Below are 18634 nucleotides of genomic sequence, written 5' to 3' on the forward strand. Positions count from 1 at the left end.
CCTCCCCAAGGGTATTAGTAATACCAAGGTATTAGTAGTACCCTCCCTATCTCTCAAAACAAATAAGGTATTAGTAATACCAAGGTATTAGTTAGTCCCAAGGTATTAATAGTCCCTAGGCTATCTCTCAAAACAAACACCCCATATACTAATCCAAGGTACTAGTAATCCTAATTCCCTTGCTATAACCCAAAACAAACGGGGCCTAAGAAAGTTAACTTATAAATTGACGCTGGAGATTTAAGAATAAGTTAACTTATAAGCTGACGCAAACGACATGCTGCCTTAAAAATAATTAAAAATGGAAAAATTATATATGTGATTCTTATATTTTGGTCTTTTTATCATTTTGATCCTGTAATTTTAATTAACTTAATTTTAATTTTATAATTTTATCTCAATTTGGTTTAATTAATTAAACAGTTAGTATTTTTTTTTTTATGAAAAAATGTACATATGAGTAGTATGTGTCATATTTTTATAAGAAAAATTGATATTCAACTTAATAAGTTAATTCCAACCAACTTAATGATCATTTTCCTTCAAAAATCATAATCGACATTATCAATTGGATTAAATTAATATAAAATTTAAAATGAAAAATTAAAATTAATCTAATTAAAATCATAAAAGCTAAAATGACACGAGACAAAATTCAAAACCTACCATTATAATTTGTCCATAAAAATAAAAAGAAAAAACCACCAATTGAGATACTATTAAGGCTCAAGGGTGTACAGCCCAAAGGACTTTTGCCTGGTTTTTGTTGGTACCCTTGTTGTGTCCTACTATGTGTTTTGTCCTGTTTTCGTAAAGGATGCAGCTTGCCTCTGGTCTGAAATTAAATTGGACGGTACTGTTTAGCCCATTGAGACTCACCACGTGTTTCGTTTTGATAATTTGAATCGTTTAATATGTAGAATTCGTCGAGTACTATATATTTAATAAAAATCAAGTTGATCGGATATCAATAGCTATATGATCAAATCAGTTTTGTATAAAAAAAAGATGGTGAACAAATTAATGGTTGGCAAAAAACTGATCCAATGAGATAGCTATCGATATCTCGATCAACGTGATTTTTTTACAGGCATATAGTACTCAACGAATTCTACACATTGAACGATTCAGATTATTAAAACGAGACCCGTAATAAACTCCCATGAGTCGAATAGTACCGTCCAGCCGAGGACCGGAGGTAATACCACTGCTGGAAATCGCACTTTTAGCGGCGTTTAAAAAACGCCGCCATATGTATCAAAAACGCCCCTAATTCCTTTTGTGGCGTTTAGTACCAAACGTCGAAGCTGCGGCCGTCGCTGTAGCTTTGCGACGTTTTAAAAACGTCGTGATATTAGTACAGGCGGCGTTTTTTAAAACGCCGCCAAATGTCCCACCACACACGCTGACGTCACCAACAATATTTAGCGACGTTTTTGAAACGCCGTCGTATCTGTTTTAAAAATATTACCGTTACTGTTGAGGGATTAGGAGGCGTTTGTAGAAACGCCGTCATATCTTCCTTTTTTTTTTTTTTTTTTTTTTGGGGATATTATGCTAATTTTATTTGATTAAATTAAAAAAAATACCTGTAAAAAATATTGAATTTAGTTTCTCATTCAATTAATAAAAAAATACCTATAATAAAACTAACATACAAAATATTAACTCCCATTCAAATATCTGTAATAAAACTAACATTTAAAATAATAACTCCCATTCAAATAACAAATGAAGCATTAATTCAATTTCACATTAAAAAAAACTAACATTTAAAATAATAACTCTCATTCAAATAACAAATGAAGCATTAATTCAATTTCTCATTAAAAAAAAAACTAACAAATCGTGTTTAAGTAAGAGACTACAATTTGTAAAATTTTGATTCCAGATCTGCTAAAATGAAAAATCCATCCATCTTGTCATAAAACATAACCCACCAAACTCAAATCTTGTCTCAAAACTGCCACAAAAAGTAAATTAACTCCTCTTGAAACAAAACAATTAGATAAAGATATTATACCAAGACAAAACTCAAAGACAGAAAAATCTCACTGGGAGACTCCCAACCACTTTGAGAAGTTTTCAAACTCGGTGTAATCGCTGTCGGAGATCATAGTCTGGTACTATGCCTTTCCTGCAGACTTGCTTTTGGTAGCCTATTCCTGTTAATGATGAAAATGTCAAAATTATTCATTTAGAAAAAAGGATCCAAATGAGGCCAATTGTCTACATATCAGTTTCTATGCACTGAATGATTGACAGAACTGAATATTATTACAGCAAAGTGATCAGAAATACACGTACACAAGTATAGTCTCAGTATGCACTTCTAAACTACTGAGCTAAATCATATGGTACTAATTATGGTACTTAACTAGGAACACTTTGTAATACTGCTGGGATTTGATAAGCAGCATTTTGACTGAAGATAAAGAATTTTCTACAGCCATAAACTGCACTGAGCACCATTAACAGAGGATATAACCAACAGGTGTAAACAATTCGGACTAGCCACCAATATCATGTATAATATAACCAATAAGAAACATGACACTAGAAAATTGAAGGGAAATGTAAATAACATGTAAGCTAAATATTATTCACATTTTGTTTCCCTTTTCTTTTTTCCCCCTCCACAAACCCCCCACCAAATTGAAGATCCGCAACAATTTTCATGACACATGGGGCGGCGCAAAGTATATAGTTTAATATATTTATTATGTTATACATATGAATACTTAATAAAAAATAATAAAAATAAAACATAGCACTAATTTTTAAAGTTTAGAGGATAGATTAATAAGTATAAATCTACATTTTTACCTTGTTAGTTCTTTTTCTTCTTATTCTTCTTCTCTTTCTTTGAAAGGTGAACCTATATTTAATAAGAGCAAGTATTGTAATTAATAAGATATGTTATTTGTCAAAAAAGCTTTTGATTAAATGATTGCTCACCTCTTGTCTGCTTTTGTGTGGCTTGACTTGAGCTAGGACCTACAAAACACAGATACATGGCATGCCACAATCAGTAAATGTTTACCATTGCTAGCGAGTTAGAAATCACGCTGCAGCGTGTGTCAAAGAAGCATATTATCAGCACACCTGAGGTGAAGATGAGAAAGTTAAAATAGAACAAACATACAAGCATATAAGTGTATATCCACCAGCAAAGGACTTTCATTATTACAGTGAGCTGGTTCCCTCAACAACCATGATGACCAGAAGCTCTCAAGTAATTTTCATGAACATGTTTTCATGCAAGTGGGGCAAGAAAAAGTAATTTTCAAAACTTAAGAACAGTGCTATGCAAGTGGGGCAAGAAAAAGTCCATCTGCTGGTGGCTCCTTTGTTTCTCATAGAGACCTTTTGTGGGTTTAATAGTGCATTGTTTATTTATTTATTTTCGTTTGTTTCTTTCATCTTTTATAATTTTCTAGCGATTTGATATTCAAGTAAGTAAATAGGTGGTTTAAAAGTATTGGAGTTCCGGCTTTTTTAGCTATTTGATATTCAATAATTAGTAATATTATGTCACTAACACATCTAAGCAGTCAACCAGTGTCAATTTTTTAGCTAAACCCTTGCTAAACCATTGTCTTTTCTATCCATCTTTACAGATAGCCAAATGCTGGTGGATCCTCTTGGAAGGCATCTTAAGCCTGACTGGATGATGGGCACACAATCATTATTGTTGACTGTGTTAGTGACATAATAATTTTAAGAAAATAATTTTTAAAGATATATTTTAAGAATTATTGTTGTCAAACTAATTAAATTTATTTGAGAAAAAAAATTAAAAAGAGATTCTCAAAATTCTACTAAACCGGGTGAATTACATTTATATTCTATTCCTAATCATAACCCAACAGAGCACCAAATTGAGACATCTCCACAAAATGCACAAGAGAGGGCTAAAAATTAGAGATGAAGCAAATGCAAAGCCTCTGGACTTACATGGGGTATTATTGAATTTGACAATGTTTACTTCAAGATTTTTATTCATCTGAGCAAAAACAAATTGCATGTGTATAGTGCGGATATTATATATAACTAGAAGTAGGCACATAGTGCGGATTTTTATTCACCTCAAGTTCATTCTTCCTGTAATTAATGGCTATTGAGTAATAATGCCTATTCAGCCCATGGATCAATGCCTGCAAAACAAATTGCCATTAGAGGATAAAACTCAGGGGTGACACCTCAGCTATCAGAAACACAAAGGCACCACTCATTCAGCACTCACTTGAATGGATGGCTTGTTCAAATGTCCAAGGTTGGACGTTGTTTGCCTTGGCTCTTGGCCAAGCATCATGGTTTGTGGGTTAATTAAGCGGAAGGCATCAATGACCACCTTCCCCTTAACACTTTGTATGGGATCCACCACAACTGCCACAGCACGTTGATTCAAAGCTTCAAAACTCTGCATGATATCACAAAATGTCAATAATTAAGGTGGTCTTGACTCTTGACAGAAATAAATGATAACAAAATTACCCCAATTCAAAACACACACACACAGGTAGACAAAGCGAGAGAGGGGGCATGAAAAATTTCTGAGAATTCTTGTCTAATTGAAGCATCAAAACTTCATAAGCATAGAATTTGCATGAATTAATTCATAGAAATTATAAGTTCCCCTTCTAACAAACATCATTCTCCAAGTTGAATTAGTTCCACAAGTAAAACATCAGGAAATCCAAATTCATTAACATCAATGTAATCATAGCCTAAGCAAAGTACATTTGAATCTTGCACCAACCACAATCCCTCCTGTCCAAAATCGCCAATCAAATTGCACAAGAGAAACAAGTGATTAACTGTCAGTTTCAATTTTAGTTTCAAGGGTACTAGGATTGTTGCCTTGCCTATTACATGATTTTCTTGCACACATAGCAGGCCTGTCTAAAAAATATGTTGCTGTTGATAAAAATCAAATGGCAAAAATGATTAATCTCTGATGAATTGCAACTTAAAAAAAGAATGACAACTAATTCAATTGATGAAGAAAGATACAAGCAGCATATTTTCCACCCTATTAAGAATGTATAATATCATGTTGCATGATTATATAAAGAGATTACCATGAAGAACCACACTGCATGAAGTAGTGGCTAAGATTGATTAATAATGGACAAAAAAAATCTTAAAACTTTATTTACTCCATAAGGGGAAAAATTATCCTTTAAACCCTAGGACTTGCGATTACGGCTTTGTTGCTAGGTTGTAAACAGAAAACTTTTTGAAGGGTCTTTATTCTTTTAAGAGTTTTCCCAACTTTGTTATCCTGATTTAGAGCCACAATACATTGAAAACAAAGATAATAAATAAATCAATGTAAAGGCATGGGAATTTACACCTTTCCAGAGAGGAGGGTGCTCAGAAACCATTATTTGGCCATGAGGTAGTTGAATTCCTATTGTTGTAACGGAGTTCTCAGCCTGTAAGAGGAAAAGATAAATCTGCTACATAAACTCACGTAAGACCTTCCAAAATTCGAACATAGCTTGTATACAGAATGATCACTGGTTTGACTAATCCAATTATAGAGCAAAACCGGACAGACTAAAATCTTAATATACGGCTTTTAAAATTACCCTTCTGTTCTCATGCATATTGCTCAAGTCACTCTGCAAATGTAAACCACTGCTCAAGTCATTGCTTCCCATTTGGCCATTAGCAAAATAAGGGGTAGAAATACCCAAGTTGAGGTCTAGATTATGGCTGCTTCCTGCATAGAAAAGATTAGAGATGTCATCATCTCATGATTCATAAAGAAGGATAGCTAAATATATGCAACCGTAAATGAAGGGAAGTTTCAAGAATCATAAAACAACACAAAAAATTAAACAAGTGATACCTCGATTCTCAATCTCAGAGCTTAACTCCTCTTCATATGTGCTTGCCTCAAAGTTGGTCACTGCTTCCCTTCCATTGCATTTTATTGCAGCCTTGTCATAAGCCCTGATTAACATAAAGTTAAATTGGATCGGATGGAGAATAGATAATATAATATAACATATAGAGCAAGGAAAAGTAAAATTTTAATCATTATGACCTTGCAGCTTCCACCTCACTGTTGAACAACCCAAGATAGATATACCTGTAGGCAATGTGTTGGATACAAACCAATGAAGACCATTTTCACAGTTCATTAATAATATAAGTTAATAAAATTGATACAGAATTTGGGAGATCACACAGAATTTTGAGTCACATCTGACTAGAAAATGTAAAAAATCAGTTCAGTGTTGTCTCACTTCTTGCCAAGGAACTGCCCCATTCGAGCTTCCCATCGTCCGCATTTGTGCAGTGTAACACCCCTGTATTTTGAAGTACCCCTAGAGAATCTGGCACTCTGGCGACGAAGTACATGCACGAATTCTTCCTTCGTCAAATTCTTCATCTGCATAAAGATCAAAACCAGATAAACACAATTACATTCCTTATAAAAAGAAAACTTTTGTATCAACTAGACATTTACCAACCCCGACCACCTGTTGAAGATCTTCATTATAATCACTGATATTAAAATTGATACCTGCATCAGTTCCACGGAACTTAATTGCAACTCGATCATATGCCCTGAGATCACAAAGATAATTGAAAATAATTTTCCGAACCCATATCACAGAAAAACTTCAGAGGATAAAATTGTTTAAACTTCCAGCCCAATACCATTATTACCTGGCTACGGCATGTGCAGTGTCGAATCCCCCTACGCAATTAATCGTTCATATTTAAAGGAAGAAGCACATTTAGCAACACATTAGTCATAACAATACGAAGTTTCTAACCAGATTGATATGCAAGTCCAATCAAATTCAGAGATCAAAGTTCCTTACCCAGTTACACTTGTTTCCCACAATCCCTGTTCAAATCAAAATAAAACACTCAACATCATACAGAAATGAGAGCCCATCACTTCAAAATGAACAACCACCATGATCAATATCTTCAAATTATACAAGTACAATGCAAGAAACCAAACACCAAATAAAGTCTACAGCTTGATAAGAGCAGAACTCACCAAAGGTCTTATAACATGTAGCTAGAGTATTTAAAGCAGCCTTCTGAATTTCACCATCTCGTTCTGCTGTTAGGCTTGCAACAAGCTGCAAGGATTTCAACTGTCCCACAATCTGTAGGCAAATTATAGAAGACTCAGTACCTTTCAAAGAAGAAAAAAGATCAAATAGCATTCCATATTAGTTTAGAACAGAACACAAAAACGCATCCAGCGAATTCTTTGCAATATGCACTATACATAAAAACAAGCACAATGAGAACTACTATCCCTGTCCATATAGCACCAATCCATATTATTTATTTGATATTATCAGTTAAATCCACTAGGACAGATCAAATGATGGACAAGACATCAAGCCACATGCAATGAGAAACGAAATATTTTATTATTCTACCATATTAGCACCATAAGCCAAACATCTGCATTATTCAAGAAGATGATAGGTAATCCAGAACATATAGCACTCGAGAAAAACTTAAAAAGGAAATTTCAAAACCATGTCGTTGCCCTTGAACAATGCAGTTCAACATTGCCTTTTCGGAAGAAAATTTCATGCATTATGCTGAGTGTTCAATTGAAGAAAAAATTCTTCTGTTATTATCAACTGTGCACATCTAATCCTAGAAGGTATTCCAACTTAGGCAAGTCTTTTTTACTAAACTTCTGAAGTCATATCTACTTTTTTTTATCAATGCATCTAAATCTACTGCAGTGTGACTTAATGTTACATCCCAAACTATGTTGAATTATAGGGTTGCACACTACTTTGTGCTATATTCTTGCAGAAATTTGGTAACTGGCAACTAGGTCATATTTAATTCTGCAAGGAAAAATAAAGGGAAATATATGTTACCATTTACATCTTCATTGCAGTTTTAAAAAAACAAAAAAAAGAAGCCACAATTCAGATGGGTTTTGCTTTAAGCAATAATGTGCAGTCCTGGAAATTTTGGTGTTGTTTTTTGATCCAATTGTTTCCAAGCATTGGTAATTCTGGCTTTAAAAAAATGGCAAGCAGAAGGATATTTGATACATTTCGTACATGGAAAACCATTCTGCTATTAATCATCTAAAATCAATAAATAACTGCCATCTGAAATAATAATTATTGACAACAATAAGTACCTGACTGTAACCAAGGTCAAAGTTGTAAAACGAGTATGTCAGTAGTATGTCTCGTAAAAGATTCACATTTGGATTGTCATCCCCATCATAGAATGAAAGTGATCTATCAGTTCTTACCTTGAAAACAAAAAGTGAACAATTAAAAGTTTGAATGTAAACAACTTTTTCAATTCATCTAAAGAAAATTAATTCAAAAGGAAAAAAATGAGGCATTTTCCAGCATACCACATCTTCATCAATAAGGCCTTTCCTCTCCCTAAATTTTGTAAATCTTTTTGTCTGTTCTGTGGAGATACTCTGAAGAAAAGAATATAAGCATGTTAAGCACGTAAAAAGTTTGTTTGAAAGAAACCACAATGTAAATATACATAAACATCAGATGCACATAGTGTCTGCCTTCAGGTTTGAACACAATCAAACTAGAACCTAGAACCTAGCCAAATATCCCCTGTTAATATCTTACACTGAATTCCTACAAATCTAGTAGTCTGTATACTCTGAAAATATAAAAGCTTGAGCTATGCAAACAGATGAGAAGTTTGCTCCAATTTGAATAGCTAGCAACTCCCTCAATTAAACCTTGGTCAAGTTTGGTTAGGAAGCTGTATTGGCTTACTAACCAAACCTGACCTCATATATGAAAAGAAAAAGGCACAGCCATTCAAGTCTACCACAATAATAATCATAAAACTGAATTTCTATATAGCAATTTAACATAGGCAATTCAAGACAATAAATGGAAGAAAATAAATGGTTAGCGTTTATGCATATAGTCCATCACAAACCTTGGCAGCCTCAGCCACAATATCAGGAAGCTCCATAGCAGTAACATCATTTAGTACAGGGAGTGAGTTTGCAACCAGAACAACCTGTAAAAATATCCTTGTTACTCATGGCAAGCACGGAGATAACACTGTTAAAGAAAATGTTAAGCCTACAAAGTACAAAGTAACATCCATGGAAGCTATAAAGTTTAGTCCTAAGAAGTTTCTTTGTTTCAGGCTCACACCCTAATCAACTAGGCACAACCTGAAAATCCAATACGATGTATATCACATAATAGCCATTTATCATACGATAAAGTAAAAAATGTCAAATATGTTGTACAATAGTGTAATGCAATCCTAAGATCCTAATTGCATATCATATGATTTTGACAACAGTAATGCGGTAACATCGATCATTTGAACAGCTAGATATGCAATCCATTGCAAAACAATCGTATCAACTTTTTTTTGGGTAAGTAACAATCGTATCAACTTTCATCAATCATAATGCATCTATATGTCTCCATATCCTCCTTCTCTGTCTCCTCCTGAAGGGGGTGGGGGGCAGGGGAGAGATTGGTGAATCACATCTTCATGACCCCATTCTCGCAATTACCAATAAACCTTTATTAAATCAGACTTCACAAAGTGGAGAGAAGCATTCCTAGATTGGGGTTACTATTAATATAAACTTCAATTAAAAATATTCAGAACCATTTCATTAACACTACTGAGAAAACACTTACTTCAGTTCCCCGTCGGAGGAGTTCCCGTGCTAGTGGAAGCATTCCCAGGATCACATCAACACCTGAGTTGTCCACAAAGAGTAGTGCTCTTTTATGTGGTGGAGGTTTCTTGTCTCCAGACCCTAACATTCTCTCCTTAAAAAGATCAAAATCATCCACCTAAAATACACAAACAAAAACTTTCTAATGATTATCCAACAATTACTTTGAAGGAAAGATATTCTATTTTTCCAATAATTTTTCCCAAAAGAATTTTATTTTCAGTTCACCTACTCGCCATGGTCTTTGCATCTTTTTGCGACTCATTCTATATATTTCAATAATTGTTCCTTTATGATAGAGATCAACACAGGCACGGGATCCCCAATCAAAAATGTTTGCAGCAAGAACACCTTCAATTAGGGTAAGCAGTCTTGTTTCCTGCAATGAAGGAATGCTTCAGACAATCAGTAGAATAATGGTAAGGGGTGAAAAACAATGCAACATATTTCCATTTATTTCAGTGATGGGTCCACTCCAATCTCAACAAAACTTTTGCAAGATTCAAATCTTCACACTTAACAGTTCCAGTAGTTACACAGAGATGCGTAGTGATATAAGAATTTGATTAGATTAAAGAAAGATCACAGTATGCATTAGTTTCCATAATAATGCAGCTTTCGCTTTTCTTCTTCCAATTCAGGGGGGAGGTGAGGAGGGGGAAGGAAAGAACAAGTTTAAAATTTACACATACCTCATTCATGCTATCAATCTCCATTAGCAGGTCAGGCAGAACAGCAAGTGATGCCTCATTTTCCCTATCACATGCCAAGAAGAGGAAAATACAGGTTAAATTACCAACGAAAATATAAGAGGCACGTCATTTTGTGGCCAGAAACAAATTGTATGTGGTTAAGAATGACATCACAAACAGGAAGAAACCATATTCAAATAAAAATTAACTCTCCAAATATGGATGGATACCTTTGTTTTATGCTCCTATAGGCATCAGCAAAATAGAACTCCCTCAAGCAGTCTTCCCTTAGTTCCAAAAGGTTGGCCAGCCCCAACTTTCCATATGCAGCAGGATCCTCCATCAACCTGTTTCACAAAATAGGAGCTTGAAATTGAAAATTTTAATAACTGGAACTCATTTGTGGAGTAGTTCAAAAACTACTTTTCCAGAAAGAATGTCACACGGTAACAACTGCCAAAAGCTTTTCAAGTTTCTTATACTTTCATGGCTTTTGTTCTACAACTATGATCTATGACATCCTTTTAAATGATCAAATAATGCAATTGTCTATCAGTTTGTAGATACCTTGCCAAGTGAGCAGAAAATGCACGAGCAAAAGAATAATATTGCCCAAATAATTATATAGATGTACTACATGGACAAGGCTAAATATACTAGTATTCTCTTCATGAATCCACAGGGATAGACAGACACATTGATAGACATAAACACACACATAGAAATGCATTCAAGAACATGAATATTGCCCAAAGTACAGAAGAAAAAATTACCGATTTAAGCTTGAAATGCGAGTAATCGAGGGGTCAGAGTTCAGATCTGGAGCTTCGATGGAGCTTCGAATATCTGAATCTTCGATGGAAATCACTGAATCTTCAACGCAGCTTCGAAATCGGTTCGATCTGGAGCTTCGATGGAGCTTCGAATATCTGAATCTTCACTGGAAATCACTGAATCTTCAACGGAGCTTCGAAATCGGGTCGATCTGAGCTTCGATGGAGCTTCGAATATCTGAATCTTCACTGGAAATCACTGAATCTTCAACGGAGCTTCAAAATCGGTTCGATCTAGAGCTTCGATGGAGCATCGAAATTGCTTCGATGGAGAAACAAGTGTATACCGCAACAGACGAGACAGACGAAATCGGTTCGATCTGGAGAAATTGCTTCCATCGAAATTGCTTTAATGAGAGGGTTGAGAGAAAGAGAGAGAGAGAGAGGGCTCAGATTCAAAATGATGTATGCGTATGGGTTGAGAGAGGACCAGATACAAAATAAGGAATGAAAAGGCGCGTGTGGTATACCGCATTCGGAGGCGTTTTTCAACGCCTCTTATTATAAAACGGTGCCGTTTTGGTTAAAAGAATATGCGGCGTTTATAAAACGCCGTTAAATGTTAATAACAGTGACGTTTAAAAAAACGTCGTTAAAAAAACGCCACCATAACCCGTTTTCCCTGTAGTGTACCAAAGGTCCCATAAAAGTTCTTTGACTCCAACTTCATTTTCTGGGACCATCTTCTTGGCAGTTTTCAGTTTTTAGGGCTATTGGGTCTTGCATTGAACTGTCATTATTGCAACAGTACCCCATTTTATCACCTTGGGTAGTTTTGTCATTTTATTAATTGTGTGTGGTTAAACCCATATTTTGACTTGTCATAATATATCAAAATGATATAATTTTGCAATCTTATTTTAATATTGCAAATGTTCTGTTATTTTTCTATCTGATTTTTATTTTTTCAGTTTCTAATCCTCTATTTACCACACAATTAAAATGATAAATCATTTAATAGAGAAATAATTTTGAGACAGAATCTTTGCAGTGCAAAAATTTGAAAATAATTTATGAATGAAGAAGATGAAAAGAAATTGTCAGTGAAATCAGTTTAATTTTTTGACATGAACAATTTTTTCATATAAGCAGTTTTCAAACTCATCAATTGTGATATAAGCATTTATTGAAAATTAAGCAAACATGACAAGGTTTTTAGAACTATTCAGACCAATTGTACACTTCATATAATATAAAAAGATAAATTCAAGAAAGAAGCACTTTCCATTTCTTTTTATCTAAGAAAAAAAACTTAAGATAGAATTTAGTGTGTTTGGTTTGAGTTTTTTGGATTAATTTTTTTGAAAATTGAGTTTTTTAGTTTTCGCATTTTTTTGTTTTTAGTGAATATTTTTAAAATTTCAAACATTTTTTTTTTACTTTTTTAGATGTACCTTACTTAGATGTATCTAAAAAGTAAAAAAAAGTGTGAAAAAATATTTTAAAAAATTAAGAAATACATAAAAATACAAAAAATGTACTGAATTCTTATATTTTTTTTGTATTTATGGTATTTAGTGAATTTTTAAAAGATTTTTTTTACAATTTTTTTACTTCTTAGGTGTATTTATGTTAGGTGTGTCTAAAAAGTAAAAAATTTGCATAAAATATTAAAAAAATTTAGTAAAAATAAAAAAACACAAAAAATAAGAAAGTAGAATTTTCTGAAAATTGTTTTTAAAAAAATAGAACCAAACATAGTGATTATAACTTTAACCTTGTGTTTGGAAGGTGTGAATAAGAAATTCATTTTTGTACCAAAAAATGGCTATACATATCCTAATGATCCAAGTAAGAAGTAGTACTATTGGATAACCTTCATGAAGCCTTTGCAAAGTTTAATACCCACCACATATGATGAATACAATATACATATCTATTAATGGTAGGTACAAACATGATGCGTTTATAATTTTACATTTATTTATTTATTTATTTTTTATGGTTTGATGAATGAAAAAGATAAGTTAAATTTGATAATTGTTATTTTCGTAAACAGTTGACAATATGGGCGATTTTGAAACATCAAAAAAAAGTTACAAAATTTAAAATTTTTCTGAATTGTATACTTTATATAATATTATAAATATTTAAATATATTTATTTATGAAGGATCAGATTCAAAGTTTTCAACCCTTAGTGCCATTTTCATTGTTCCTGTCACATTGTGTTGCCTAAGTGCTTCTGCCATGTTAAAAGTAGGGGTGAGCAGCGGATATATCGATTCGTCAAAACCGATCGAACTGAACCGATCCGTCGCATTTTGGACGGATGCGTGATGATGAGCGGACGGTTACGGATTAATTTTCTCCAATCCGCCAATCTGGCGGACGGATAGCGGATTTGAGATTCCTTTGGCCGCAACCGAACCGCCAAACCACGAGCACCCTAGTAATACTTTATGTGGATGAGGCATGCTGTGATTGTAGTATGTGGATGAAGTATGCAGTGATTGTGATATTATAAAGTTTCAAACTTTCTTGCTTTGGATGAGACATGCAGTGATTGTAATATTTTTTTAAGTCATTGACTGTAATACTTTCTTCTTCTTCTTTTTTTGCGGAAGTGCACAAGTTGAATTATGTTGAAAATTTATAAAATTTTAAACCGGCAAACCGATTCGCATCAATCCGCCAAACCGCCAATCCGCTCGATCCACATCCGCCGGATTGGTGGATGGATGCGGATTGATTTTCTCCAATCCGCCAATTTGGCGGACAGATGGCGGATTGGAGGTTCCGTGGCCGCAACCGACCCGCGCCCACCCCTAGTTAAAATTGATAAATCGTACCAGGTAAATAGAATTATATTACACAAAGATACAAAAATTATACAGTGTAGTTAAAATTTATTTTAACTGTGACAAATTCTATACCCAAAACGAATATGAGCTTGCAAAACACACTTTTATGTTTCAATTCGATTTATCTAACATTTGTGCTTACGTGAAGGTCAATCATTGATTTGCTTTGGACATCTTGCAAAAATTAATGCACCCCATTGTTGTCTATATAAATAGAAAGTAATTTGAGCAAAGTTAATGGTGAAGCAAAACTCAATAAATCTTTAGACGTCGATTAAACATTATACTTGAAATAAAAATATTTTATTTAGATCTTCCTTATCCCCCCTCTCTCTCTCTCTATAACAAAATAATTAGAATTAAGATAAATAATCTATAAGTCTTAATAGTTAGCCTTAATTCCTATCAAATTCTATTGAAAATAAGTCTTACTAAAATCGTCATTAAAAATAATTTTTGGTGACAATTTTTTTACATGTCACTAAAAATTGACAGTTAGTGACTTTTTTTGTCACGATTTTTAAAAATTGTCATTAAAACCTATAATTAGTAACGTTTTTCTGTGACAAAATTTTCAAACTGTCGCTGAAAGTTGAAAACTAATGACCTTTTTTGTGATGATTTTTTTAAATTGTCGCTAAAACTTATAATTAGCGACTTTTTGTGACAATTCTTAAACTGTAGTTGAAACTTAACAATTAATGACGTTTTTTAATAGTGTTTGATAAAAAAACGTCATTAATTATCATATGATCTATTGGATAATAAATCTACCTATTAGGATTTATATGTAAGTCTCCCTTAAAATTTATCATATATTAGAGATGTGTCTTCAAACAAGAGAGATTCGGAGAGAAAATCCAACTTCCTCGTAATTGACCAATATATTCTCTTAATTTTATTTATTTTTTTGAACAACATCCTCTCTTAAACAAAAACATTATATAAATTTATAATCAAATTAAAAGTTTGAGTATTGTCATTTTAAATTAAAAGCCCATCAATATAAAATATAATTTTTAAAAATGTTATTACCAAATTACTCTATTATGAAATTTTGTACAAACTTAAGTTCGTGTATCATTTTTCTTGTCTAATAGAAAATATCCTTTTAGCATTATGAGTTATCCTAGAGGTGGTGTGTATTATTGGATGGTTGAAGAAGAAATTGACCAATCCAACCATATCCTAGGGCGGTGTTAAAAGAATATAATTAGCCTTTGGCATATTGCCACCTCCATTTGTATGGGTCCCCCATGCATGACACCTGTCACAAACAACTCCTGAGTGATGTTATATCATCAAGAGATGCTGACTAGCCTTAGTCAAGAAAAAACAAACATGCCAAATGTTGTCCTCTTTTGTAGATAAAATCAAATTACCAAAAATAAAACAGGAATGTTCAAGTGGAGTTTGTATTGTCGTACAATTAAAGTTAGTTTTCACTTGTATTAAAATACATATCTACTTATATCACCATATTTTGTTACAAAAATGTTTCATGCCCCCTTTTCCCCCACCCCCTTTGACCCCCTCTCTCTCTCATTGGTTACATTTTCTTTTTCTTTTTTCTTTTTTTCTTTCTCCTCCAATCACCACCCACCACGTGTCTGTGGGGGTTGTGGGGTGGTGAATGGAGGGGGTCTCTATCATGACTTATTTTGTTATTTCTTTCACATCTTTCTACTTATTTTAATTTCTTCAAATAAAAGCCATGAATGGTATAAACATTTATTACTTGATCCTTATTATTGCTTATATTTGAATGAAAATGATTAGCATAAGTCTAAAGTATTTATTCTTCCATCTTTGTAGATGATTTGGGAGCATTTTTGCAACATATGGCCTATCTTAACACTTCACTGTCGTCTTTTCAAGATTGTTTGGAATGTAAATTTGGCATCATAAAAAAATAAAAAAATAAAAAGTAGTTTAGGTTAAGATTTTGACAGAATATAGTTGAGTGGTTTTGAAATCAATGGCACACCAAAAAAATTATTCTCACTAAAAGTATGGTGAATCATCAAACTTATCCACATTATGTTGTCAATAGAGAATCTTCAAAATGTAGAGATCATGAATAGAATTCATATTTTTTTTTGTTTCTTTTTATTTTTAGGTACATCAAAGTGGGTAACTTGAAGGGGGCACTTCGCTTAACTTTCTAGTGAAGTTCAAAGAATTTTGACCAACAATTAACTCCAATTGATTGAAGCCAAATCTTTCTGATCTCCTGCTTTTCGAATGGTAGGGGATTACGCCTCTTAAATTTTCAATCAAGATCATTCCTAAGAGTTAGTTCTAGTAAAGAAAAAAAAAATTAGACTTGGGTGTTTGGCAAGTTGGATTTTAGTATTTTTTTTGGGCTAAAATTCATAAAATGATAAAATTGGCTAAAATAGTTAATAACACAAAATATCACATCAAATCTATAATCATTTCATTTTTTCTCTCACAAATATCACATTCAATTACAAAAAAAAATCTAACCATCTTTCTAAATATAAAATTTTTAACCTATTAAAATAATTAAAAATTAAAATAACCTACAAAAATAATAACTTCCCAAACAAAATTTAATAAATAAATAGGCATTTGAAACTCAACTTGCCACAAAAGGAAAAGGAAACTACGTATACGGTATGGTATGGGTCAGAGCCAAGGACGGAAGGTCAAAAATTAAAGATAACATTCCAGTCAAGACAATAAGGGGATTAATTTGAACATTGTTTTCAAGGTTGAGTGTCCATCTAAATTACCATGAACATGAAAGCGATTTATAACAAGAAAATAGCTATTAGACTCTATTTGCTAAGCTCAATCCAAAAGTATGTTCATTCGCTCAAGTCATGTCATATGATTCCATGGATTTCAGGAGAATTAGGACACGTTCGATACAATTTATAAAGGTTGTTTATAACCTTTTTTTATATGAAAAATATTAGGGGTTTCAAAATTTTTGTCAAATTTTTTATCAAACAATCACTGGATGTGTGGGGCTCATGTGAATGTGAGACCTATACTCATGTGAATGTTTGATAAAAGTCTTAAGTTCCTTAACATTACTCTTTATATATATATATATATATACACAATAGAGCCACATGGTGATTAGGGGGTCACGTGCTCCTCCTGGATTTTTTTTTTAAACATATGTATATAAATAAAAATAATATTTAGAATAAAATGTCAAGGGCATTTTTAAATTTATGAAAACAATAGTGATTGCTTCATTGAAAATGAAGTGACTACAACAAATGATATTTTTATGTATGAAAGTTTTGTGAAAAAATCTCAATATAAAGGTAGCATCCATCATTATTGATATGCAAATATAAGTAATCTCACTATATATGTAAAAATTATTAGAGTGTTAGTTATATTTACATGTGGAGTTTACCCTTCATATATTACTTTACTATTAATTGGTGATATCATATGTCAATAATGACGTGATATCACTATTATATAAAATTTTTACTCAAATTTAGTAAAAATTTGATTTATCTTACCATTATATAATTTATTTTAAGACTTAAATATATGACTTTTATATTATCTATGATACACTAATTACACGCAATACTTTCTTTTTAATTTTACTCGAAGTTAATTATAAAATTTTATGTGAAATACTTTTGTAATAATTTATTTAAGTTTTTGTACTTAATATTAATTCAAAAATTATTATTATCTTCTTATTGTTGGTTATGAAAAAAAAAATTAAAGTTGTAGTCAATAAGTGTCCCTTCTGATTTAATTTCTTAGCTCCGCCACTGTATATATATATATATATTTTACAAGCCTATGTCACATATTTAGGGGTTGTTTGGTAAACATGTTGGGCTAAAAAATCACGAAAGTACAAAAAAAAAAAGTAAAAAAATCACAAAAAGTCAAAAATCACAAAAAGACAAAAAAAAAAAAAAAATCCACTATTCCAAAGCTAAAAAGCCAAAAAAGTCAATAAAAAATACCAAACGAATAAAAAAGTCCCACGTTAAAAAAGTCAAAAAAACTAAAAAGCCAACTAAAAAAGTCATTATCAAATCAAGGCTTAGTTTAGTTTTTAGGTAAACTACCAATAGGTTCTAATAGTTAGACTTAATTCTCATCAAATCTTATTAAAAATAAGTCCTAATAAAATTATCGCTCAAAAATAAATTTTTGTACACATGTCGCTAAAAGTTGATAATTAGAGACTTTTTTTGTCACATTTTTATAATTTGTTGCTAAAACTTACGATTAGTGACTTTTTTGTGATAAATTTTTTAAACTCTTGTTGAAAGTTAAAAATTAATAACTTTGTTGTAATAATTTTTTAGTGACATTTTTGTGACAACTTTCAAATTGTCACTGAAAATGAACTATTAGTGACTTTAAATAGTGTTTAGTAAAAAACGCCATTAATTAGCATTGGATCTATTAAATACTATTAGTGACTTTTTTAATAGTATTTAATGAAAAATGCCATTAATTATCATTAGATCTATTAAATAATAGGCCTATCTATTAAGATGTACACGGAAATCCACTTTAATTTTTGCCGACAACTTATTTGATAAAAATTAACTTTAATAAACTGATTGTGAAGGTA

The 18634-nt window shown here is 32.3% G+C and overlaps 1 protein-coding gene and 1 long non-coding RNA gene across 8 annotated transcripts; both read right to left on the reverse strand.

Annotated features, from left to right (window-relative positions):
- Positions 1–1851: 1851 nt before the first annotated feature.
- Positions 1852–3105, reverse strand: LOC145790875 (uncharacterized). Its single transcript, XR_014330173.1, has 3 exons — positions 2959–3105; positions 2827–2878; positions 1852–2165 (listed from the first exon to the last, which is right to left on the reverse strand). It is a non-coding gene; the product is annotated as an uncharacterized LOC145790875 (long non-coding RNA).
- Positions 3106–5596: 2491 nt separating this feature from the next.
- On the reverse strand, positions 5597–11638 carry LOC145789370 (pantothenate kinase 2-like). 7 transcript variants are annotated; one of them, XM_082869837.1, is made up of 15 exons: positions 11175–11638; positions 10632–10748; positions 10402–10465; positions 9942–10088; positions 9669–9827; positions 8941–9024; positions 8381–8452; positions 8156–8272; positions 7031–7142; positions 6846–6871; positions 6688–6718; positions 6542–6585; positions 6261–6406; positions 5861–6103; positions 5687–5731 (listed from the first exon to the last, which is right to left on the reverse strand). In XM_082869837.1, exons 2-11 carry the CDS (start codon positions 10742–10744, stop codon positions 6692–6694), a joined length of 921 nt encoding a protein of 306 aa, XP_082725963.1. In that variant the 5' UTR covers positions 10745–10748; positions 11175–11638; the 3' UTR covers positions 5687–5731; positions 5861–6103; positions 6261–6406; positions 6542–6585; positions 6688–6691. The 7 variants fall into 7 exon arrangements, with proteins under 7 accessions (XP_082725967.1, XP_082725963.1, XP_082725969.1 ...); XM_082869843.1 differs by lacking the exon at positions 10632–10748; XM_082869838.1 differs by lacking the exon at positions 6261–6406.
- Between the last annotated feature and the right edge of the window lie 6996 nt (positions 11639–18634).

Source organism: Camellia sinensis, chromosome 5 (assembly GCF_055761805.1).
Source record: "Camellia sinensis isolate YWXY chromosome 5, ASM5576180v1, whole genome shotgun sequence".
NCBI lineage: Eukaryota > Viridiplantae > Streptophyta > Magnoliopsida > Ericales > Theaceae > Camellia > Camellia sinensis.

Coding starts and splice junctions, on each gene's coding strand:
- LOC145789370 (XM_082869841.1), bottom strand. CDS start 10,744: ATGGAGGATCCTGCTGCATATGGAAAGTTGGGGCTGGCCAACCTTTTG. Junction 9,025..9,668: donor TCCTCCGACGGGGAACTGAA/GTAAGTGTTTTC, acceptor ATATTTTTACAG/GTTGTTCTGGTTGCAAACTC. Junction 8,453..8,940: donor TTGTGGCTGAGGCTGCCAAG/GTTTGTGATGGA, acceptor TCTTTTCTTCAG/AGTATCTCCACAGAACAGAC.